At 36.8% G+C, this 26,588-nt stretch overlaps 1 protein-coding gene across 1 annotated transcript; it reads left to right on the top strand.

Moving 5' to 3' along the window:
• Window positions 1–563: 563 nt before the first annotated feature.
• On the top strand, window positions 564–25,831 carry niban2b (niban apoptosis regulator 2b). Its single transcript, XM_048187311.1, has 14 exons — window positions 564–1,028; window positions 8,920–9,050; window positions 9,544–9,672; window positions 10,481–10,586; window positions 10,914–11,081; window positions 16,058–16,173; window positions 17,359–17,463; window positions 17,990–18,152; window positions 18,906–19,093; window positions 20,723–20,878; window positions 21,914–22,027; window positions 22,128–22,235; window positions 22,319–22,430; window positions 23,950–25,831. The coding sequence occupies exons 1-14, from the start codon at window positions 974–976 to the stop codon at window positions 24,885–24,887; spliced, it is 2,589 nt and encodes an 862-aa protein (XP_048043268.1). The 5' UTR covers window positions 564–973; the 3' UTR covers window positions 24,888–25,831.
• The last annotated feature ends 757 nt before the right edge of the window (window positions 25,832–26,588 follow it).

Below are 26,588 nucleotides of genomic sequence, written 5' to 3'. Positions count from 1 at the left end.
TTTACCTATCAGTAAAAAATTGGTTATTTTAATAACAGTTATATTGTTAGAATGAGTTAATTATATTGTATGCTATATTTACAGTACTCATTGCACTTTGCACACATTTGTAATGCCTTTATACTACACAGTTCTTTTTTTTTTATGTCCTGTAACGTTACTGTATTGTCGCATCTGCATTAGATCCTTGTATGTCTTAAAACCTGTATAATGTTGAGAAATTTGGATCATCCCAGTGATTCGATTCTTTTGAATCTTTCGTTACTTCAGTAAGCTATGGAGGGGGGGGGGGCAACAACAAACTTAATAATTACGAATTTCAGTCACGTCATTATACGCACTTATAATTGTGTATTATAATTACTTTGTACACATTCATGACGAGATGCCTCGTTTCTTCAGTTCGTTGACGGGCGAAATGTCATTCAGTGCACGGGGCGTATTTGTTCAGTAGGTGCCATTCACTCGTCAGTCTTTGAAGCCAGGAAAGCACGCGCTTCCAAAAGTGAACGAAAAAATTAATCAGTGAGCGCATGAACTTTGATGGGAACGATTCGTTCACTTTGCTCTAAAACCTCCGATTCATTCAGAGTCCCGCCTCTAATTGGAGGTAAATTCAGATTTCTGTAACCCCGCCTTCAGCACGCTCCCGTGTCTCCCAAAGACAAGTGTGTTTTGACGCTGAAACCGAGCACAGGGTCTGTGCTTCACGCTGGACTATAGAAGCATTATATCAAGAGTTATGGAAAACTGAGCCTCCAGTAATCCAGCACGGTGCCTGTCAACTCTTTATGCATCTCCAACCACCCCTTACTGCGTTCAAACTACTTGAGTAAAAAGAGGGAGGAGCCGCTCAAATCAACTTCAGTTTATATCTTATCATAAGAAACCAGCGCCCAACTGCTGTTACACAGCTGCTCCTCTGAGCCGAAGTTGTCCGATCCAGCCGAATTTGCCACATAACAGCGGCGCGATGGGGGATTTGATCTCAACTCATCTGGATGAAGGCAAACGGGAGGTTATAACAGGTAAGTGCTCTAATGGACGTGTCTGCTTACTGCAAGACGTGATAGATAATCAGTGTCGGTATGTAACATATGGTGTTGCGAAATGGTTGCAATGCAATATCAGTTAAGGCCAATGCTGGGGTTTTGGGTGAAAGGGCTTTCCGCCCCAAAAACAAAACGTGTGGGATAATAAACTTTGTGCTGTTCCCTCGGGGCACTTTGCTGCGACGTGGCACAACATTTCCTGTTACTTTTTAGGAGTTTTGAATTACACACTGCATAAATAATCAGTGAGATAATCATGCAGAGATTTCACTGTGCAAAAAAAAAAAAAATGAGGATTCAAATCATGAAATGCTTTGCTCTTAGAATCTACAAGATTAATTTGAGCTGCGCAACCTAACTATTGTTGATATCTCAAATAAATCATGGGGGAAAAAAATCATGTGAAGTCCTAAATGAATTTGTATGGGTGGATAGTTGCCTGCATCTCTTCAGAGCTGTGTGATCAGGTGTGGTTTGGGTGGAGCAGGTTTGAGTAAATGCTGATATTCACAGTGGATTACTAGTAGAAGATCAACTATCAGTGCCAGAAGAAGTTAACTTTTGTAAATATATAGAAGTTAACTATTTAGGGGCAGTTTTTGATTTTAAAGTTTTGTTGTTGTTGTTATTCTAACCATATAAAACAAGGCATATACTGTACTATATTTATGTACAAAAATAATTTAACTGCACTAAGTGGACCTTTTCCCACATTTTAAATGTCAGGATTATTTACTTTATTTTTGGTAAGAAATGTTATTTTTTGAAAAATGAACTTACCAGTTAAATAATGTTAAATAAAGTTAAATAATGTTTTTCTTAGCCATTTAGTTTAGTTAGTCTGGAAAAGTCACCTGACTGGAATGTCAGTGTCACTGACTGTGGGAAAATCAGAAGCACAGAATTTTCTTTTTATATTTTTTGAAACAATGTTAGAATAATGTAAATGTTTTACTCATCGATCATTGCTTTCAATATCAGTTGATGAAATCGCATTTGGGAAGGGCAAGAGAGAACTGTTAACTTTCCATCTTCCCTGCTTTTGCACATTTTAAGAGAAAGCACATATCAGATATGGAATCTCAGGAATGCATGGGGAGCCTAACAGCAGTAAGGAGGCTGTCTGGATGATCTGTCATGCTCAACATTTGGATAACCTTTGTTCAGGAGGTCATGTGCTCACTCCTTTTTTTTTGTGTGTGTGTGTATAAAATATTCATAAGCCAATTCATAGAGGATGCTTGTGAGACAGTATGATATGTCTACAATAGGCTGTTGTCTTTTGACCTCACCTTTCCCTTTTCAGTAAAGAGGGTTTAAGTCAGAAAGTCACACTTTTCCTGTCGTCGTCTTGTAGTCTAGAGAATGGATGAAGTCATCATCTCAAAATAGTGGGTGGGGAATAGAATGACCTCAGCACTTCCTGTTTCAAATTTTAGCAATGTGCTTATCTTTGAGTTTACAATGACCGCTTTAGATGTGGCAAATTGTTATTTTACGTTGCCTCTCATAAGATTTATGTTATTTTTATGTTTGTTGAAGAATCCTTTGGGGTCAAATCTTCCATGTTGAGGTGGCGGTGAAGTTGGAGCCATTTGGGGAAGCAAATCACACTGTTTTGAGTAGCTGGGGGGATGAGGGGGATCTAGCAGGAAATGCTTTAATGGAATGTTCGTGGAAGGGGAAGTTGTAGAACACTAATAAAGCAGTATTCTTCTAAACAGAACATGTTTGTAATAGAGCTTTGCAGTGAGGTCATAGTGCCTACACTTCATATAGTGTGTGTGTTTGTCTGTTGGCCCTCTCTTATTGCTAATGCTAACTTAGACTTTTCTCAAGTGAGCAATTTTTAGTCATCCACAGAACCGACTGGAATTTAGGCAAAAATGGAATTTAGTCCAGAGGTGGTCTGAAAAATCATCTAGCTGGAATGTCGGTGTCACTGTGGGAAAACAAGAAGCACAGATTTTGAAATTGAATTAAGGCGTATGCTTATTCTTCAGAATTAGATTTTGCTCAAGGGTTGATGTGACTCCATCATCAGCCAATGTAGGTTTAAATGGGAATTTTCCATGATGAACATCGGGCTTGCTCAATGTTGTACTCAGCACCAATGAGGCTCTCAGGACAATTAAAACAAATGATGAGCACAGCATGTTTATAAATCACATCCCAGCATGCTTCACTTACTGTAGCAACAGATCATCAAATAACACTGCAATTTGATCATTGTACTTCGACTTTTTCATCATATGGTAAATTTAAGTGTATTGTGCTCAAAGAAATGAAAAAAACACCAAAAACAAAACAAAAAAAACAACATACTTGCTTTATCTACTCTGATAAAACTTTAAAGTGTAATGTGCTATAATTTATGTTTTTAAACAAAGGAACTGTATAGTTGTGGCCTTGCCACTGTGTCCTCAAGCAAGGCATGTATCAGTTGCTAAATTCCCCCTTGTCAGATTTTATGTCAGCTGTTCTTAATCCTTGCCAGTGTTCCCATAAATTCCACAAATGCAGAAAGCTCACTCCTCGACCAGTACTGTGTAATCAAACAGGATCATTTATCTAAACTGTTTGTGCTGTCAAATTAAAAACCCATTTGTTAGAAAATGTTAATGAAATGTTTTATAAATGAGGAGCACATTATGTTGAATGCAGTATTTGATGACAGACCATTGAATTTTTGAAAATGTAATGCATCTGGGATGGGCTGTGCATTAAATTTTCAATAATTCAGTGGTCTGCAGTCAGCTATTCCACATATACCAAAGAAAATTTAACATTGAATGAAAAACATTATAATATACAAAATACCTTTCAAAAGTCTGGGTTCAGTAAAATCTGTCCCATGTGTATCTGTGAAGAGTGTCATTGATGACTATTTACAACACTTTTAAAGCGTTTTGAAGCCAATCACAGACATATCCGATGAGCGCGTCAACACAATGGCCAATCAGAGGTGTTTACGAATCTGCTCAACAGCGCTCAAAGCGTCACATTTTTAACATTTCAGTACCGATGTGGTACCGAAGTAGGTACTTTTGACAACTCTAATGAAGGAGGCCATAAATTGATCAAAAAAATGATGGTAAAGAAAGACTTTTACATTGTTACAAACATTTCTATTTCAAATAAATGCTGCTATTTTTAACTTTCTGTATACATCAATGTATCACTGTTTCCACAAAAATATAAAATATTAGTTTCTGAAGGTTTGTGTGATTTCTAAATAAATTGAAATAGAAAAACATTTATTTTAAGTTATAATATTTTACAATATTACTGTTATTACTGTATTTTTGGTCAAATAAATGCCACCTTGGTGACCATAAGATAATTATTTTCAAAACATTACCAAACTCAAACTTTTGAATGGTAGTGTAAACTTTTTCTCAAGTCAAGTAAAATACGTGTCTTATGATTAAGGTACAATCCTGTTTGGGCAAAGCCCAAACACCCATTACTACTTGTTTGCTGAAGAACATGGTGAAGTGATCTGCAACTATAGTGTGGTCAAGTAACCTGAAACTGCTTCATTGCTGTGCAATTATAGAAAATAACCCATGGGAAGTGTCAACCAATAAAATTCAAGAATTCAGTATATTACACAGGATGATCCATAAACGCTCTTCTTGAAAGAATCAAACAGGACTATGGCCAAAGTATTTTGGGATTTCCTGCTGTGAGCTCAACTAGATAAGCGTGAATGACTCCAGCAGGCTGGTTTTGCTGAGCTTGTATAATTGTAACATGTAAAGAAAATGAAGAATTATCCTTGAAAAGAGATTTGTTATTGCACTATTTAAGTGTAGCTGAGTTTCTCTGTGATATAGTTTCATTTGGTAATGAAGTGCAAACACTATCTTCAATGTGATGCATCAGAGTCTCTCTTTGAAGTGGAGCTGCTATATGGTAATGCTAATTTGATTTGCTCTTGAGCTTGTAATGAAATTAAAAAGGAACAAGGAGTGGCACCAAGTATCACATGAGACTCATTCAGTGAGTGACTCATAAACAAACAGCACACACACTCACAAATGCGCTCAGTCTTAGATATTCACATACAGATGCCCTGTGTCTTGTGGTTTCTTCCATGCTCGGGCTCCGGGTTGTTCTCATTAACCCTCTCAAAGTAATGTGCTTTGTTAGCACCCTTTTATCTTTGTAAATTCGTTCTTAGACATAGTAAGTGTGAAATCTTTCCACACATCATATAGCAGAGAATGCTCCACAAGTTTCTCATGGTCATGGACAACTTGGAATGTCCAGGCCTGGAAAGATTAATTGGTCCGAAAAAGTGGGAACAGAAAATGTGGGTTTTCATCTTTTCTATTTCCATGTTACCTTTCTCCTCCTTCCCAGAACTTTGAGAGCATATTCTCATTAGCTTTGTTTCCATCCACCTGTTTTTATGCTAATTTTGAAGTGCATAATAAAAAAAACGCTGGAAGATGATGTCAAGATGGGCATAAATTTTAAAATTGTGCATTAAAAAAATGTAAAAAATGTGGCAGAGAGTTTTTTTTTTTTTTTTTTTTTTTTTTTTATCCTGTAAGAAGATCACACAATTGCGTTCCCAAACATCAGGCATCCGAACGCAAGATAACATGGCAGCGTTCCTCAAATCCGGTCCTGGAGGGCCACTACCCTGCAGAGTTTAGTTCCAACCCTAATCAAAACACACCTAAACAAGCTAGTCTGACTCTTTGGAGTTAATAGAAAATTTCAGGTAAGTGAGTTCAATCATGGTTTTGAGCTAAACTCGGCGGGACAGTGGCCTTCCAGGGCTGGATTTGAGGAAGCCTGGTTTATTGCATTTTGTCTGTATTCTCTGAGGTGCAAGTGATTTATGATGTATGAAAAAGAGCCATGGTGGCTTCCCTGATTGCAGCAACATGGCATTTTTCTCTTGAACACGTGGGATGGAAACTATGCAGTTTTTGCAAATGTTTTATGCAGTATTCCAATTTTGCACGATAAATTTAAAAATAATAGCTATTGTTCGTACCATGATCTGAGCTCCCAGATTTCCCTCAGAAGTGCTTTCACTCTGTCCACTCTGACATGGACACATTCCAAAGAAACTTCCTTTTCCTTTTCCCCCACCCCCCTGAAGGCCAACTGCCCCCTGTGTGGTCGGCATGATGGTATTGTAATTATCTTCCACTAGTGGAACTGCTCTTTAAGTGTCTGTCTCCAAACCTCCACATTACCAAAGCAGAGCTTGGCAAGATTTTATTCCCACCATCAGACTCACGCACATTACTGAGATGTTTGTTTTGGTGTCGAAATGGGTTCCTGAGAAAAGCAAGCTTCGTTCGTTGGATTTGTGTTGAGACATGGATTGTGAAATTTTGTGTGAGCGTGTCAGGAATTATTTGGCATTGCAGCGAAGCATTGAGGGATCTGCCCTAGGATGTTTGTTTAAGATTGATGCCTGGTCAGTGTGCAAACTGCCCAGCCCTAATACAGTCAGCTCTGTTCCCATCATCACTATCTGTACATGTGTAATTGCTGAACTACACTACCCATAATCCTGAAATGGGCGGTGTCTTTAATAATCCGCCAATCAGATAAGCAGCTGTTACTGTAGAAAGTTTGTAATTTAGTGATTCATCTTGGAGTTTTGTTCATGGCTTAATTGAGGTTTTTGTTTAATTTCAGTTAATAAAAACGTTAGTTTCCTTCAACCATAAGAGCACTGCAGTAGGTACGATTTAAATTTAATAGCTTTCTTGGCATGTAAAATCGTCACGTATTTCCTGATGCCTCTAATATTGTACTTTTTAAAACAATGCAGATGGTCAAGGCTGACCTTATTCTCAGCCTGCTTGTCTCCTTTTTCACATTCTTCTCTGTTAAGTACTGCCTGCACAACTGCTTAATGGCTTTAGCAGTTCATTTAATTATATTCTCTGGCTTTATGGGCCAAAAATGATGGATTGAGAGTTGGTTGGGAGAATCATAAGCAGAGCTCAGCTCCAGAGACTTTTAATTTTTGCAGTGTAGTAGACCATATACATTCATAGAGGGAACATTTTAGGGTGTTCCTGTGTGCATTTGACTTGGCAGACTGAAGTATGTAAATGCTAAACGTCAGGTCTGTTTATAATTTGCTTTGATGGGAACTTTTTGATCCTGTTGAACGTGAGCGTTTAGCTGTATTGATCTGATTTGTTGCAGTCTCTCCCTGTATGAAACGTAATTTTTATGAGTTTTTTTTTTTGTTTGTTTTTTTGGCCATTACTAAGTGCTTTATTTTGATGCCTCTCTCTAATTTAATGGCATCTTCACATTGTAAGCAACTGGACAGGAATGTTGTTGTTTTTTCTGTTCTCTTTCCCTGAATCTTTCCAAGAGACTGAATTCCTCCAAAGTTTTACAACAAGCCCTACATAGTCATTTGGAAAACATCCCGCCAGAAAGCATTCAATAATGGAGCTGCCTTTGTTCCTGTGCCAACTGCAGTGTTGATCTGCTTTTACACACATGCACGTGAAGGACAAAGCAGTGAAGCTCAAACATTGTAATCTCCACTTCTGATCAGATACGTGGGGCTCGGTGTGAATTGCTGTTAATGTTTAATAGCCATTGATTCATTGTAACGTAACTGTCTGTTGTAGAGCTACAGCTGCTTACAGAAAGCCTTTCACAAGATTTTTTTATTGCTGTGTTTGCATCACATTTTATCATTGTTTTTTATTTTTTATTCGATACTATTTGAATCAACTTATTTGGCTTTAGTACAAGCAGTAATAAAGCAGTGTTTAAAATCAGAAATGCTGAGTGTGGCGACCAGGGCGGGCGAGAGCCGTGAGGGAACGGCGCGAGGCCGGTGGCGCGAGAGTTAACGAGCTACACCTGGGAGGCGCACCGGCCTTGAGTCTCTCACGGAGGAGCTCCGGGAGCATAAAAGGAGGAGCGACGACCGTGGAGGACGAGAGAGGACCAGGCCTGGACTTTATGTTATGTTTTATTATGTTTGTGTGGCCGGCAGACGTCCGCGAGGGTCTGCCGGCATTACTTTCATTTTGTTCTTTGTTTATTTTGGTATTAAACTTTTGTTGAACGTTCGCCGGTTCCCGCCTCCTTCTTCCCACATCTACTGACCTCGTTACACTGAGTTTGTATTTTTGTCAATGGCCTCACATTAAAGGTAGGGTAGGCAATTTCAGAGAGGTTAGTACAAGCTAACTTTGAAAACATGACACCCTTCATAGCGCTCTCCAAAGCCACACCTCTTTCAAAAGACATGAACGCATATAGCAGAGTCTGCAGAGCGTCACAAGATGAGAGACAGCATTAAATTACCTCATCTCTCAAAGCACATAACATTACAATATTAATGAACGTAAACAACTTACAGAGCTGTTGCTTGTACCACCTGACTTCTGCATATTCATTTAGGTGTTGATAGTGTTGTCATAGAAACGCATAAATCCGAGTCTGTGAACAGCTCCAGATAGTACGTCACGAGTTGCCATCTTGTAATTACGGTTACAACATGGCGTGAACGCAGCTCATTGTTTTGGTTCAGGAGGTGACTGTGTCTACAACTCTGCATAGCCTCATTGAATGTGTTGATGATGTGTGATGTCTGCACGAGCAGGGTGCACGGAGGTTTGCAAAGACGTATGTTGACGGGCAGGTAGGACATCGTATCACTGCATTCAGACTAAATGCAACGATTGGACGAATATTTTTTTAGTCCTGAGAATTCCACAGAAGATGTATGTACATGTTTTAATATTTAGACCATTTCTATCATTGATTACTATCAGGATGTGTTTCAACCAGTTCTATCATATATTCATTGATTCATTGATTGATTGATTGATTGTGTGTGTATCTTTTTTTTTAGCACGGACAGGGGAGCTGATGGGAGATTTTGGTCGGCTATATGAACAGCAGTATGCAGTCGCTCTCTTTAACCAGATGCGCTATGACATAGAGGGTGGAGGAGGCCCTCAGCCTCAGCTCCTGCACAGGAAGGTAAAGCTCTGTCTTTTTCTATTCCTCTTTTTCAGCTCTATTTGTCTTTTGTACCTTTAAAAAAAAAAAAAAAAAAAAAAAAAAAAAGTGAAATTATTTAAATCAGGGTATTTTCTTACAGAACTGATGGTCTGTAATGCCAAATAGCAAAGCAGAATTAGGAGTAATTGCTCCGTTTGAACAAATGCAGACTTGTTTATTTAAAATGTGTAGTATTATTTTCACAGTATGACCCTTTAAAGATGAGCAGTTTGCACGCTTTTTTTCGTCAATCGGGGTGTGTGTGCATGCATGTCTGTAGACAGACACACACTGGGTGGGCAGAGTAAACATAAATTAAGTTCTTCCAGTCTTAACATCTCTCTATATAATGTATAATTAGGTACTGGGTCCTCACTGAAAATAGAGGGACATCTGTCTTTCTCTCTCTCTCTCTCTGCTTAAACAGGACCTTATTTGAACCACACTTCAATTTTTGTGTTTCTTTTCATAGGTGCCTCTTAAGAATAAGTCCATCTTCTCAGGGGCTTTGTTTCAGTATCTAGAAGAGAACAAAAAATGGAGGAATCGTTTTCTCTTTATTCCAGACTCCTATAACATCAACTATTATGAAAACAAACAGGTAATGAGTTTAATGAAATAAAATGAACCACATTTCAGCATCAAGACTATTATTATCATCCAGGTCACCTAAGGAACTTTTTGGCCAAATTAAAAAAAAAAAAAAAAAGATAAAAAAAGGCCTTGGCTGATAATCATGCATTTTAAAATTTTTCATATATTTTTGAAGTATTGTAAATAGTGTGTAAAATAAATGTTTGATGATTCCAGAAGTTTAAATAAATAAATACATTTATTTAATTAAATATACTTATTAGTTAATAATTTAATTCATATGTTCATTTATTTAGTCAAGTCAGTAGCCTTTCCTGACTATGAACTTGATTATTAACTGTTAATTTTACTCTATTTTTATGTATAATAAATATATATATATATATATATATATATATATATATATATATATATATATATATATATATATATATATATATATATATATATGTGTGTGTGTATAATAAACTATATATATATATATATATATATATATATATATATATATATATATATATATATATAATATTATTATTATTATTATTTTTATTATTATTATTATTATTTTTATTATTATTATTTTTATTTATTTATTTATTTTTTATTTATTTTTTATGTATATAATTTATTATACATAAAAAAAGAGTAAAATTAACAGTTAATAATTAATAAGTTAATAGTCAGGATATGTATATATGTATATATATGTGTTGTACTTTATAATTATTTTTGTACAGCACTTTGGTCATTGTAAACTGAATTTAAAGTGTTATATTAATAACATTTTATTATTTACTTAATTACATTTGATTTAGGCCCATGACAGAGGACTGCATCCTAAAGGCACAATTAACTGTGCTGGCTATAGGGTCTTGACCTCTATGGAGGAATATCTTGAGCTCCTTAACACCAGCCTACCAGGTCAGTCTAAAGGAGAGAGTGGAAATTGATAAAGAAAGATGAGAAAACCTCAGAGAGGAGTGGACTTCTTAAAGGAATGTTCCTAAAAGAAAAACTGTGGAATTTACTGGCATACCAGTTTTACTAGGGTTGCATTGTCATGATGATGAAGTTAAAAGATTAGATAACTTTACATAGACTAGATCAGTAAGCGATTCTGTCACAAGAGACTCTTGTGAACATCTAATTTTTAAGTCATGTGACTGACATTTAAAACCATATGTGTTTATTACCCTGCCCTGTGTACTTGCACACAGAATATTGAATCATGCAACATGCGTTTTCCAGGTGTAAAAGCTAAAGTTGGCAGTTCTCCATTCCTGAAATGTGCGACACAGTTTCCCCTCATCCTCTGGCACCCTTATGCTCGTCACTACTATTTCTGTGTGGTGACTGAGAAGGAGCAGCAGAAGTGGAACGCTGTATTTCAAGACTGTGTCCGACACACCAACAATGGTGAGTCTTAACCTGTTGTTAAAAAGGTCCATACTGTCCATGTTCCGCTCTTTCACTGTAACACCCGGACACATATTCAAGGCATGAAGCTTTTATTACAGTTATTGCTGTTCTATTGTTTGTCAGAATAAGCTGCATTCAAACTTGCTAGATTAACTGATGCGTTATGTCATTAATCACCTCTTTTAGACATCCTTTTATCAAAAAAGAAACTTGAGTGGAACGTTTGGCATGGTTGACTGTGTTCATTTGGCCTATTTGATAATAGAAAGAATTTTACTGCTCAAGGCTGTAAAAAGAGTCCGATGAGATCATAGCGAAAGCTGGAGATGTGCTGCCATCATTCATTCCCAATGTGTGAGCTCTATGACTGTTTATTCAGAAGAGCTCCTGTAACTTTATATAATTATTAGAAATTACAGTATTTAACCATAAAATGCCTCTTTCTATGTTTTGTATATGCCAATTAAACGAAATGCTATTTCTAAAGACCTTTTATTTGTTGTATAATTCTAGTCGAAGTCTATTCCCAGACAAACATTTCGGTTATGTTTTGTTATTAGACGATATGCTTGCATGTAAGTTTACAAATCTTTCTCAAGAATTTACTGATTTAAATATAGTTGCACCATGCCTAGGGCTACCAGAAGGTTCATTGTTACTGTGAGAGTTTTGCTCTTTCACAGTGATGTCACTGTCAGATTGCTTGATATGCTGTTTGTCAAGCCACTAAAACAAGTGTATACTTGTCTATTTATAGGATACGTTGAGATTGCTAAACTTATTGAGGTTATTTCACCTGCTTCAACCTTGATATGGTTTTGCACTGTTAAAAATATCCTGTTTAATTCACCGTAAAAAAACATTGACAACGTTTCTCTTATTGTAGGACGGCATATTCGTGCCTGTACTTTAATTTATAACCATACTGTACATTTCATTTACTGATATAATGTTTATATTAAGCTGCTTGAACTACAAAATCAGCTTTTAACTTAAAATGTACTGATAACCACCATAATAATACATGAAGAGTTCATCGGAAATGGCCTTTTCATAAAACATAGCTAATATATTTACATTGGCCACCTTCAGGGTAACACACATGACACTAAAATAATCCAATAAACATTAACTAAATAACAGAAAATGGAACTTAAAACACTCTTATGCCATATGTACATTACCAATAACAAAAATGAGAAGAAACGAAATTATTTAAAATTGCGAAAATATACACACGAACTTCTGGAAATGTCATTTTTCTGTTTTCTCCGTAAATTATATCGTAATTCATATTTTTTACTTCCACAAACCAACAGTATTTTACAGTAAAAGTACATATAATGTGATTTCTGCATTTCATATGGTAATATATAGTAAGGTGTAAGGTAACTTACAGTTCACAGGTAAAAAAAAAAAAGCTTGTAATTTTTTTTTTTTTTTTCTTCAGCGTAGGGTAGTTTTCAGAGGGTGCTGTGTCCCACTAAAGTCATCTAATGGTATATTGGGCCTGGGAAAAGGGGTCTGACAGTGCTGACACTAATTGTCATAGAATTGTCTTGCTGCACATTTTGTATTGTAAGTGTTGGATCTTGAGGTTCTCCGTGTCTCATAGACGACTTATGATGGCTTTTACATCTACTAGAGCTGTTTTCTCTCTGCTGTAGTCCAGATTCCAGAGTGGTCACAGCTGGGGCTGTCAACCCATAATTCAGTTTGGAAGGGAGGCTGCCGAGAGGGGAATGCACACTTGCGGCGAGGGCAGTAATGTCCCCTGGGGTATTAAGGCGGCCATCTAAAAGTGTGTGTGCGTTAGTTAGCCAAATCCCTGCTGCGTGTAGCATGTTCTGAATTCTAGCACATCTGCAGAGCCATTTTTCCCAAATAAGGGCTGGTTCAGTTCTGGTTAAGTTCTTTGCTATTCATTAGTCTGTTTAAAATGTTCTCTGACATATTTAAAATATATTAGACTGTCATTTTCTATTCGCACTGTTTGGTAAGAAGGTTAGATGTTCACGGTGACTGTGCGCTTCTAAGTGTGGTGACCGTGACCATTGTAACATCACATAATAAAGAGGAATCTGTTTGTCTCTATCTCTCTGTTTATCACAGATACTAATGGGAATGGATAATTGGTTTTCTCTTTTGGCTTTCAATGAAGCATAAACCCTATAGTGCTTTAATTTCTGGAATTTATCTAAACACTGCTTAAACAGTTCAGTATCTGTATTGATTGCTTTTAACAGCAGAACAAATGCTCTTTGTAGTGTTATGTAACACTGGTCTGATTCATTGGTTGAAAATTGTTGTTTCCGTGAGTATGTACCTGGTCACCATGGCAGTTTAAGGCAAACTCTGCAGAAGGAGTGTAGGTTTGAGTGATTTGTAATGGGCTTTTTATTCATAATTTGACCACTGATGTAATTGCCCTTCCCTTTTACCTGTCAAATTCACACGTTTGTTATGTAAGTACAGTAATTATGTTAAGTACCTGGCACTTAATAGTCATTATTTTGTGAGCAAATTTTCCTGCAATGGTTTGAGCATTGCTGCTGTAAAATCTGCTTTGCCACAGCAAAAGTAATCATAGTTAACCTGAGTTGCCAATGTGAGTTTGCAGTTTAAATTTAATGTGAAGAGATAAGAAAAGACTGTACCTTGAAATGATGGAAAGAAATCATGTATTTCCAAGTTGTCTGATTCACAATCAAATGACAAATGAAAAGTTTATTTTTTTCTAATAAATTATATTTTAATTAATATATTGTTCATTAAATTAATATATTATGTTAAAACACAGGTTCCTTTTTTTTTTTTTTTTTTTTTTTTTACATGGCCACAAATATAATGCATAAATTAAAAGCAATAAAATGTAGTTAAGTAGACTGTCTTTTTGTTTATTTGACATTTAGATGGCTCTAACAGCAGTTTTTTTTTTTTGTGTGTGTGTGGGGTAGTGTGGGTTTATTTGGCACAACTTCTGCTGAGAATTAAATTGAAACTGAAAACATGAGCCAGGCACATGTCTTCGATATGGCTGTGGTAAGCATTGCGTTGGATCAGTGTTGGTTTAAATTGCACTACACTAGCTCTCTATAAAAAGCTAAATATTTAGTGTAACTCAATATATTAAGCTGCTTGTAACAGCTAATCTATGTCACAAAAAGTGGCAGGACTCTAGGATCCAGGAACATGCAGTGCTCCAACAGGACGGTGCTATTCTGTGAATGGATGCCCAGAGGAGTAAACCCAAGCGTGCATGAACAGAGTTATATCAGGGCTGGATCCTGACAAGTCTTGGCTTGTTTTTGGAAGTAGATCCAAAAGTAATCCTAAGGCTGTCAAAGCAATTCATGCACTTCTACCATACTGTACTAGACGTTGCTGCAAGTATACTGGCTTGTTGACTTCTGTGAGCCCATACTGTCATGACCAATCTGTTTGGACTGGCAAGCCAGTAAAGTCTGGTATGTGACGGCAATTAATTGAACCATTCTGTCCTTTTTGTTCTGATCTTCCCTGTGTGATTTTTGGCTTGGGTGAGGGAGACTTTAATGTCTAAAATAGGAGCAATTCAGCTTCTGGGCAGGTCACAAATCTTACTTTGCTGAACATTGTGTTATTTATGGTCATGAGTGGCCTACATGAAGTAGCTAGACCGTGACTCACATCCCGTTAAGTTTATGGTCAGGGCAGGAGGCAGGGTGCTGTGCAAATTTCATTCAAATACATTAAAGAATGGGATTTTCTGCGTCTGTGGTTTAAAAATATACATATATTTTCCCAACAAAGGTTCCCCTAGTGCATCTCGGCCATTTCCATCACTGTATATGGTACATGTCAGCCTTGGGAGAAGTTTTTATTGGGCAACTGAACAGGTTTAACCTCTCCAGTGTCCAGTCACAAAGTTGTTCTTTTAAAGCCTATTGAATGTCATCGTAAAGGCCTTAATGACAACCCGACAGAAACTACACAAATATGAGGGAAAAGTCAGAATAATTAGAATTTCTAAACACTTAAACACTAGTATTTACACACCATTACATGATGATTGAAAGGGATAAAAATGTGAAACCACAAAGTTTGAACTTGGTGTTATCCAAAGCAAGTCTCATGTTGTGCAAGGTATTTATCATCTCATTGGTGTCATTAGGGCACGGTGTGTAAAGATCCACCAGATCCTCATTTTTTTCTCATTGCACTTTGATCACCTGGTGTTTTTGAACTTGAGATCAGTTGTTTTTGTGGTGACCACGCCAGAATAAGCGACCCGTAACGTTCATTCTCGCATAACACCTCGCATAGGCCTTCTCCGACTCTCCCCACATGTTCGTAAATATGCTTGCCCATGTGTGCATGTACTCACAAAAGCGTCAAGCTGTGCTGATGTGGAGTGCTGTACATCCTGTCTGTTCTCCTCCAGCCCCCCACACCCAGCCTGCTTGAACTTCCTCTCTTTGTAAGGGTTCAGGCACTAGCGCACACATACTGTATATATGCGGGAGGCTTTTGCAATATGTGGACTTTTATGTTGACACTTTAACTGACATATATTTTAGCAACAGCTTATCAGTGTGCTGAAGAGCTTGAGTCAGATTGTCTCAAAAACTGTCAGATTCATACCTCAGCTAGATCAGTTCCCTATATGACTCTTCAGTATACTGTGGTGACTATAGCATTGTTTAGGGAATTACCTTGGTAACTAATGAGGCAATGCTTCCTGTTGACCAAATGATGCGAGAATCTGATTGTGACGTGCGTGTGTGTGTGTGTGTGTGTGTGTATATATAAATATGACCCTTCTTTCATTTTATGTCACCCCTTTTCACTTCTCTAAATGGAGAGGAACTGCCATGTTATGATGTCGTCATTGAATGTAGAAATGAATGTTTATGGTGTTTGATTTTTGATTATAGTTTTGTCATTTCCTTGGATATGTGAGTATAATGATGAATTCCTGTTCTCTTGCTCAGGACTGCCTGAAGAATGTAAAGTTCAGATCCCCGCATTCACAGACGCAGTGCGACTCTATCGGCAGGCCCATGGTCATTATGGAACATGGGACATGATGTGTGGGACTCCTCCACAGGTAAAACAAAAACACACATGTACTTGAATAGCTCTTGCAAGGTCCCCTTTGTTCTAGAACAGGGGGTTCTCAAGCACTTTTGAGGTTGCAAAATTCAAATAATTTTCTTTGGCGATATTTGAATTTATTAAATTTTTATTTTTCTCTCCGCTGAATCCTGCAGTGCACAAATATATGCTAACCAGCAGTTTTAGAGCATATGCTTAAAAAGCAAAACAAAGTGGAAAAGGTCACTGCTTAGAGAGATAGTAATTGTTTGGATCATAAGTGACCCATTTAAAATCATGATGTGCCTGTAGAAAACTTTTTGTGTACCATTAGCGAAAGAGGATTATATTCCTGGTAGGGTGGGGTTTATAGGTATCTATCAGCTTTACTTTATAAAATAATGAAAATAGATATAGGTAAATATTGAAAACAGATATTTATATTAAATTATGTACATTATACTGCATTAACATTTATACAGACACTAACAGAATGAGTAAAGAAATAGAATATAAACAATGTTGATAGAATCTGACCTGGGAGATCTTTTGTCATTGTGAATTGGAACTCGATAACATGAATTTAATAATTTATACTTTAGTTATACAGTGGCTATTTAACCAGCTATATCAGATAATCTGATAAAGAAATATGTTAAAGTAAAAAGCTAAAAATAGCATGTCATTGTTTAACCTGTGATCCTCCTGGCAGCATCACAGTAGTTTTTTTTTTTTTTTTTTTCTTAGTTGAGTTCTTAAACGGCATTGTTTTCTCTCTTGAGTGAGTGAAACAAAGAGAGACATCATGTGAAAGTCATAGGAGTGTGTCCTCCAGTAACTTGTGACTAGATTTGTAGGGAACACATAAGCTATGTTCACAATATTTCTATCCGAATAACAGAGATTAAGCCTACACAAGTTTATTTTTTCTTGTAAGACGGTAACAAAAGTCTTCTAAGTTTTCGGGGGAAGTCACAATAAAAGGTTAAATGATATACGATCAGTGTCCAGACCAGTCTGGCAGTAGTAAAGTTGTAATGTGCTCCAGGCAAGCCCGGTTTCCTCGTATATCTTAAGAATATGATGGGAATGAGTTAATATAACCTTTGTGGTTGGTTTGTTGGTTTCAAGAAAGGAACATGTTATAGTGTTGTTCCATTTTCACACCCATTCAGTTGTTCGACGATCATATTCACAGATCCTTGCCAACCTAGTTATGGAAACCCTCCTTCCTGAGATGAGAGACCTCATCACCCCCAAACTGAAGGGCAAGATGCATGAGAGACAGAGGAATTGGATGTTGGTATGTCATGCATTTTAGATAAAACTTTTTATATATATATATTTAAATAATGAAAAAGTTAATAAATGTTATTTTCCAAACTTAGTGTACTGTGTATATATAAGTGCGATACTAGGATTTACCTCTACTTGTGTTACTTTGCATGAGATGCAACATTTTTATTTTATTATAGAGAATAATCTGTGGGTCTTTACTGTACCACTGTGGCTGTAGCCCAGAAGCATTGTAAAGTCTTTTTAGAAGGATCTGTGGCCGGTTGCATAAACTGATTAGACAAATATGTAAGACTAGTCTAAGCAATCTAATTTTTTTTTTTCTTCAAGACTGGTCATAACTTTGTCAGTCACATAAAAAGGTATATTGATCTAATTTAAATCGGAAAAGTAAGACTGTTAACTGCTAGTTGATCTGACTAGATTTTAAGACAGTCTTAACATAGAAACTGTGTTTATGCAACTGGCCCCTGGACTTCTATTCTACAACAACCTGGATGTATTACAATGGCTTCTCTCTGATTTGTGGTCAGATATCAGATGCGGTGTACGGGCTGGTTCAGAGCCAGGCTCAGGCACAATATGAAGCAGTAGTGCAGAGCTGTGAAGCAGGTCGCCCCCCACTGGAAACCATCATCCGCACGGACATGGACCAGATCATCACTTCCAAAGAACATGTAACCAGCAAAATAAGAGGTAGCTTTAATTGGTGATTTATTTTTGTATTTATCTTAATCAAGTGACACAAATAGGACACTTGTGACTTACCTGGAAAATAAACTTCCAAACGTTTATCTGAGGAAAAATGACACCAGATCATATCAGGTTTCTGGTGATTCACTTTCAAGGAAATTTATTTTAAAGGGGTTGTGAAAGAAGGCAGCTTGTGACAGCTTACTTCAAGTGTTATTGAGGAATAAGGATGATGTATATGATAGAAGTGTTCCTCAGAAGTCACTGATCATGGCAAAGACTTAACCCTTTAAAAACACAATGCCTTAAATTAATTGCTGTGCACATTAAATAATAGAAGATTTTTTTAAGTAATATAATTTTTATACTATATTTATCTTTCATACTTCACTATAATATTGTGATCCCTAAAGTCACTTTAACCTATTTACTTCTTTCTCTCATACATTTAATAGAAAGAAGTTCAAATGTGTACTTTTTGAAAGGGTGCTGCCCCAGTGACAGCTTTTGTACCTTTTTTGAGAGGGAGGATCACTACAATTTTTTTTTTTTTTGGGTTGTTTATTCCTTTCTCTTTTATTGTATTTATTATTAACCAGTTTTAATTGTATAGTATTTATAAAATCATCCATAATATGAAAATATTTATCAGCTTATTATATTGGCCAGAATCTTAATATTCAGTGCATTCCTAACATTTTATAATTATGCAATTGAATTATTATTATTATTTTTTTTCTGTTTGTCTGTACGTAGCTCTTGTGCTGCCCAAGGCAGAGAAGCTTCTGAAGGTGAGCATCCAGCCGTACATCAGCTCAATCCTGGAAGCACTGATGGAGCCCACCAGCAGAGGCTTCTTCGAGGTGCGAGACTTGTTCTTTAGAGAGCTGGTGGACATGAGCAAGAACCTCCTCAATGATGGCAACAAGGAAAAACTCGGGGAGGTAATGCATTAAAAGTTTCACTGAATTATGTATATGTATTTATTTATTTTTTTTGTCCCCCTCCTGACCTCTGGTTTTACTATCATTGTCAATAGGTTGCATGAGTCATGAAAACTTTGGCTGTGTTTACATTGGCACAAAAAAATCAAATTTTTTTAACTCACATTTGACTGATTGGAATTTGTTGCATATGTGTAAACAAAAATTTGCACGTGATACGTTTTTTTCGCATCCGTTCTAAGCCACTTCCAAATGTGGCTTTAAAGGTCCCGTTCTTCGTGATCCCATGTTTCAAACTTTAGTTAGTGTGTAATGTTGTTGTTGGAGTATAAATAAAATCTGTAAAATGTTAAAGCTCAAAGTTCAATGCCAAGCGAGATATTTTATTTAACAGAAGTCGCCTACATCGAACGGCCAGTTTGGACTACATCCCTCTACTTCCTTCTTTAATGACGTCACTAAAACAGTTTTTTGACTAACCTCCGCCCACAGGAATACACAAGAGTTGCGTTTGTAGAGTGTGTTTGTCGCCATGTCGTCGAAACGCTGTTATTTTCATCCCGCAGTCCAATCACCGGGTCTGATTCCGGCTCAAATTGATAGGGTAAAATTAAAGACATGTTTACAATAACACTGAGCGCGTGCATCTCCACGTTATGGTAAGAGGCGTGACTTTTCCGGGCACGGTGCGCTCAGAGCTGTCGAATCACAACACAGGAACCGCTGGCACAATCAGAACTCGTTACGTATTTCTGAAGGAGGGACTTCATAGAACAAGGAAGTCATCAGCCCGTTTTTATGACAGTGGAAACAGCGGTATACAGATAAGTAAATTATGTGAAAAATACTGTGTTTTTTTTACGCGGGAAACATGAACACATGTTATATTGCACACTATAAACACAATCAAAGCTTCAAAAAACCACGAAAAACGGGACCTTTAAATCAGATACATATCCAATATCTGGACATCTGACCTACGTCTAAAGCCCTGGGTGTACTTTTTTTACACGTACATTAGTGCACAGTCGAACGCACAGCCTTGGAAAGTATTCTTCATTTGACTTATACACATACACAGGCATTCACCGCATGCGCAGTTTTGAGCAATCTCTCGCCACGAGTTACAACCCATGTAAACATCTTTGTATTCTTTCATGTTAGAGTTTGCATTCTTTTCATGTAGGCACTATTACATACAGACGCACAAAGGTAACTCTCTCTCGCTCTCTCGCTCTTGCTCTCTCTCTCGCTAATTCCCTTGAATTCATTCACATAAATGACAGCGCTACTAAAATAAGAAAAATTACCATCATTTTCCGGTCTATATCCATTCAGTCAGATTTTGCGCTGCAAACATCCATGACAGATTTTAACGTATCCAGGTTGGCAAATGTTCATGACCACCCCGACGTGAATAATAAAATAATTTTAGTATGGCCATTCATGAATCCCCTCCCAAAAGAATCATTTTAGGAGGGGATTCATGTAAACACAGATATTGGATATGTTTCGTGTCTAAAGTGCATGTAAACAGGCGGGACAAAAAGATCAGATATGTGCATTAACTTGCAGTGAAAACACAGCCTTTTTAATATAACTTAAAACTCTTTTGTCTTTGGTGTCCAGCACATGGAGAAGATCTCCATGCTAGCCTTCCATCCTGTAAAGATGCAGAGCTGCTATGAGAAGGTGGAGACTCTGAGTTTAGAGGGACTGCAGCAGCGCTTTGACGTTTCCAGCCCCTCCGTGTTTGTCCAGAGAGCCCAAATCCTAATGCGAGAGGTCAGTCATCTTTGAACCGCTGCAAACTCTGAAGAATTTCTTTTATAAACAACCAGCACTAATACTGGCAAGTACTGTAAAACAGTGGTACTAACAACAAAGTACAAATATGTACCACACATATGAGTTATTATATACATTTATGATCAAGATAGTTCATTAAACTGCAGCAGTTTGAAGAAGTATACAAATGTTTCTGTTAGGGGGGCTTTGTGCTTTTGTAGGCAAAACAAGCGGTTTGTGTGCGTCTATGTGCCACTTTGAGTTTGGTTTGCGGTTTTGCTGTGTAAGAAGCCGTATACCCTGAGGAGGTACGTGCTGTTGTGGTAGAAATGTTAAACCTCATTTTGGTCACTAAATTACATGGCTACAATTTTAAAGACTAGCATATGACTGCTGATTGTGAGCACAAGAACATCATTCATTAGCACTTTATATAAAAGACATTTTTACTACAAAGTCAGAATTTCAGAGCACAGGGAGTGGAGAAACAAGACTAAACTTGTATTGTGAATGATCAAAATAATGTTGATCCACCCTTTCTGTGTGGCGAAATATGCCCCCTTGTGGCAATATGGATTAACAGACGTTAGTCGCTTATGAAATCAGTGATATATATATCTCAAAACAGCTCATAATATCAAACATGTTTGATATCCACTGGATGGAATCATATACGTAGCTTTACTGCCATTCACAAATCCTCTCCCATGTCCTCATGGGATAGTAAAGTGTCCAGTAAATGTGCACTACAGTATCTTGACATAAGTAGTATGTTGTCCAGGTAGTTTTATGAATACTATGAATTCGGACATACTATATATTAGATTAAAAACAGTATATGGAAGTAGGCATATTTAGAATGGAGGGTTTATCTGTACTCATCATACACTGTTATTTTCGGTGAAATCTGTCAACTCCTATTGACCAAAATCTTCAGACTGGCAATGACTTTTGGGAACTTTTACTGAATGACTCCAAAAATCTGGGAAAAAGTTAACCAACCTTAAGCATATATCCATCTGTTTTATGCAGCAAATGGATGATGCAGTGTACACATTTGAGCAGCTCCTGCACCAGAGTTTGGAGGGCCAGGAAGGGGAGGATCTCTGTAAAACTATCCAGCGCTGTCAGGATCGTGTCATCAAGGTGAAACATAACATCCATCTGCATATCATATCTTTTTGAACCAGCAGGTCCTTATTTAGTATTTAGAAATGTTTACAATTTTTTAAAATGTGATCCCTAGAAATTTGACTACGACAGCAGCACAGTTCGTAAGAAGTTCTTTAGAGAGGCCCTTCTGCAGATATTCATTCCCTACATGCTGAAACAGCTCTCCCCAACATGCTCTGCTGTAAGTCCTGTCTCTGTTATAACAACAATGCTTTATATAATCTACAACTACTCATACTAATATAAGTTACGTTGTTTTCGCAGGAACTCCCTCGTTTCCAGGAGCTAATTTTTGAGGATTTTTCTCGTTTCATTCTGGTGGAGAACATCTTTGAGGAAGTGGTGCTGCACACGGTGATGAAAGATATAATGATGGGTAAGACTTCTTTCAAAGAATGAGACCTTCCAACCGAAAATATTCAAACATTTAAAGTCACAATGTAAAGGAAGTAGCAACACATGTTTTATTCCATATTGTTACATATTTCCAAGTATAACTAGTTAGATTATTGAAAAAAAAAAAAAAGTAGGATGGGGACCATTATTGGTTGTTGATTGGATGGATGCAGATCTTTAAGGGATAGTTCACCCAAAAATGAAGATTGTCATCATTTACTCATCCTCAAGTTGTTCCAAACCGGTATAAATTTCTTTGTTGTGCTGTACACAAAGGAAGATATTTGGAAAAATGTTTGTAACCAAGTAGATCTCGCCCCTACGGAAGAGGATTAGGGCCAAGCAATAATAAAAAAATAAAACCATCTTGAGATTAAAGTTGTTAAATTTCGAGAAAAAAGTCGAAATAAAATGTTGAGAATAAACTCGTTAAATTACGAGAAAAAACTCATTAAATTTCAAGAAAAAAGTCGAGATAAAATGTTGAGAATAAAGTCATTAAATTACGAGAAAAAAGTCGTTAAATTACGAGAACAAACTCGTTAAATTTCGAGAAAAAAGTCGAGATAAAATGTTGAGAATGAAGTCATTAAATTACAAGAACAAACTCATTAAATTACGAGAAAGTCATTAAATTACGAGAACAAATTCATTAAATTACGAGAATAAATTTGTTAATTTAATGACTTTATTCTCAATTTTATCTCGACTTTTTTCTTGAAAATTAACAACTTTTTTTCTCATAATTTAACGAATTTGTTCTCATAATTTAACGACTTTTTTATCGTAATTTAATGACTTTATTCTCAACATTTTATCTCGACTTTTTTCTTGAAAATTAACAACTTTTTTTCTCATAATTTAATGAATTTGTTCTCATAATTTAACAACTTTTTTATCGTAATTTAATGACTTTATTCTCAACATTTTATCTTGACTTTTTTTCTCGAAATTTAACAACTTTAATCTCGAGATGGTTTTATTTTTTTATTATTGCTTGGCCCTAATCCTCTTCCGTACACCCCTCATTGACTACCATAGTGTTTTTTTCCCCTAATATGGTAGTCAAATATGTATGGATAATCAAGTAAATCAGTTGATTCAGTCCAGTAAACATTCATCTTGAAATATTATTATTAAAATATTTTATATAATATTAAAGTTAAGTTTAATTTATAAAAATCGTTAGAGATTTCACAGCAAAAAGACACATGTACCATGACCTGAAGGAGATTTTTAGAATTATACTAAACGGGCTGTTATTGATAAAAAAGAATAAAGGCCACCATCAATTCATCATAAATAATAAATTCATCATAAAATAATGTAAAAAATAAAATATGCATGGATGAATCGTTCACAGTAAGATCAATAGAATCCATTTAGAAAACAGATGAAGTGAATTTCCATTTCATATTCTTTACCTAAGATCTCACAAACTTTTACATAGTACCTTCATGAAAACGCTGTGGTCTTATCAACATTTATTCTGTTTTCAGCTGTGAAGGAAGCAGCTGTCCAGAGGAGACACAACCTGTACCGAGACAGCATCGTTTTGACCAATAGCGACCCTAACCTTCACCTGCTGGGGGAGAACCCTCCTATCGACTGGGCTGAAGAGTATGGAGGAGGCCAAGAGGAGGAGGAGGAGGATCTAGAGAACGCAGGAGATCCTGAGGCTCAGAAGAGACGCAGAATGAAGCAGGTGGTCTCCATGATCCAGTTGGAAGGCACCGCCTCTGTGCTGCCCAATGAGTCGTGCCTGGAAGTGCCCGCCGTGGACAATATTCCAGAGGAAGTGACAGAAGTACGTTCAGATGCCTCATTATCCCAAAATTCAGAGAAGCACGTGCCCAACGGAACCAAGGAGGATGTGAACAGAAATGCGGTTGAGGAGAAACCACCAACAAACGGAAGTACGCTAAAAGAGGAAGAAAGCACAACGGAAAAGTCACTGCAGGACACAGAGAGCAAGTCGGCCATAGACTGTGCCATACAGGAAATTGAGAATGCAGTACAGGAAGAGGAACATGAGCTCAGGACACCGAAAGCTGCAGAGTCATCATCCTCAAAAGAGGAAACTGCAGCTGAGGAGGTAGATTCTGCCCCAAATTGCCAAGAAAGGGCACAACTAAACCAAGCAGTCACAAACAAAGATACACCTCCAAGCACACAGGAGAAGCCTTTAGATTCACCAGTAACGGAAGTGGAAGTCGTGACGGCATCGGACCAACAGGAAAATCACATTAAGACGAGCACTCAAGACTCCCACATGGAAAAACCCATCTCTTCATCACAGCACGATGACAGCGGATTCCAGTCACCCACTAATGAAGAAGCAGGGGAGGAGCATCAGATGGGAAAGGAGGAGTGCAATGACTCAGAAACAGGAGAAGACACTGGGAAGGGAGAAAGTGCACACATGGATCACCAGTGAAATATCTTCATTTATTGTGTATTTGTGCCTGTAAAGAGTGAGTAAATGTATCACCCACTGATCTTAAAAGACTTTTGACTGAGTGACAGGAGCTTTTTTTCTTTTTCTTTTCTGTAAACACTTTTGTCTCACTACTCTCTGTATAGACATTTATTGTTCCTGTCTTTTTGCGTGCGCACTGTCACATTTTTTGCACTTAAGAAAACGTCACTCTTTGAGCTGGGCTCGGTTATAAACACATTTTAGGTCAAAATGTCTTCATTTTCTGTTCATAAATATGATATCAACCTTTATTAGATATCTCAGTTTCCCTTTAGTAGCTTTTCATTTCTGTGTGTGGTGCAGAATAACAGACTACAGAAGCATGATGCTTTTGATGCAGTGGAAACCAGCCACAATATGCCTCATGTTGAACTTGATAGTATATGGTGCCTTATTTAAATTTGCTTTTGATACAGTAACTGCCTTGCCAGAATTCAAACTATAAAGACACAGTTTTTTTTTTTGTTTGTTTTTTATGTAGAGGTTTGTTTTATGCTTGATCAGCAAGATGGCTTGTAAATCAAAGCATCTTTTTTGACAATGACATAAGGAAGTCTGAGTTTTGTGCAAAGGAGACAGTAGCTAGTGAACAACTACTTGCTGGAACACCAAACAAGCTACTTCTAGTTTAAGTGTTGCTTGTATTGGTGAAGCTGGTGGAGTAAGCATTATTTTCTTAAACACTGCCATCATTTGTTGATCTTTTTTCTTTTTTTCCATGACCAGTTCAAACAAGTACAACTGACCAAGCCATTTTCCATATGGTGCTTTTCCCTTTTTTTTTTTTTTTTTTTTTTTTTTTTTTGCTGCATGTCACCATCTTCTGAGTCACACATGCACTGTAGTAGTTTTAGTTTATACTGCATAAAGGTTGTGGGTCCTAGTGGAGATCTGTGTCATGTTATGATGCTTTGATATCAGTACAGGTAACACTTGAAAAAGGGGAATCCAGTAAATGAGAACCATCCAGTTCATATTCATATTAGTACAGTGCCACTGTTAGGTAACCAGAAAGTTAAGTAATTGTATTTCAAATTGAAATGACAAGCAATTTATTGATGTGCAAAATGTTTTCAATGTGTCCAACTTGGATATAACTGGCCACAGCATCTTCCTGTTTTCTTGCTGTTTTTAAAGTACAGTTTTATCTATGAAATGACAACTACTTTAAATTTTAATTAACATAATCGGATATATTTTAATTTATTAGTTACAGCACTTGGTACTATATCTTAACCTTTTTTGTATCCTGCACAAATCCTGTTTTTTTTTTTTTTTTTTTTTTTTTTAAATAAACAATAATTACATAATCACTGGAAGTTTAAGAATGTTTCTCTTTAAGCTGTTGTTTGCTGAAAGTGAATAGTATTTAATATAGCAACATTTATAAAAGAATATATAAAACGTATGGTGTATGTCACACCACCAGGCGGCAGTGCAAGCGTTTGTCACGGTTGTTTTGTCACCACGAGGCTGAGCACCTAGGGATGAACTTTAAAGGGATACACCCAAAAAATAAAATTCTGTTATCATTTACTCACCCCCAAGTTGTTCCAAATCTGTATAAATTTCTTTGTTCTGCTGAACACAAAGGAAGATTTTGAAGAAAGTTTGTAACCAGGCTGCTATGGGGCACCATTGACTTCCATAGTAGGGGGG

This window comes from Megalobrama amblycephala, linkage group LG4 (genome assembly GCF_018812025.1).
Source record: "Megalobrama amblycephala isolate DHTTF-2021 linkage group LG4, ASM1881202v1, whole genome shotgun sequence".
In the NCBI taxonomy this organism is placed as follows: domain Eukaryota; kingdom Metazoa; phylum Chordata; class Actinopteri; order Cypriniformes; family Xenocyprididae; genus Megalobrama; species Megalobrama amblycephala.
This window is presented reverse-complemented; position numbering and strand designations above follow the sequence as displayed.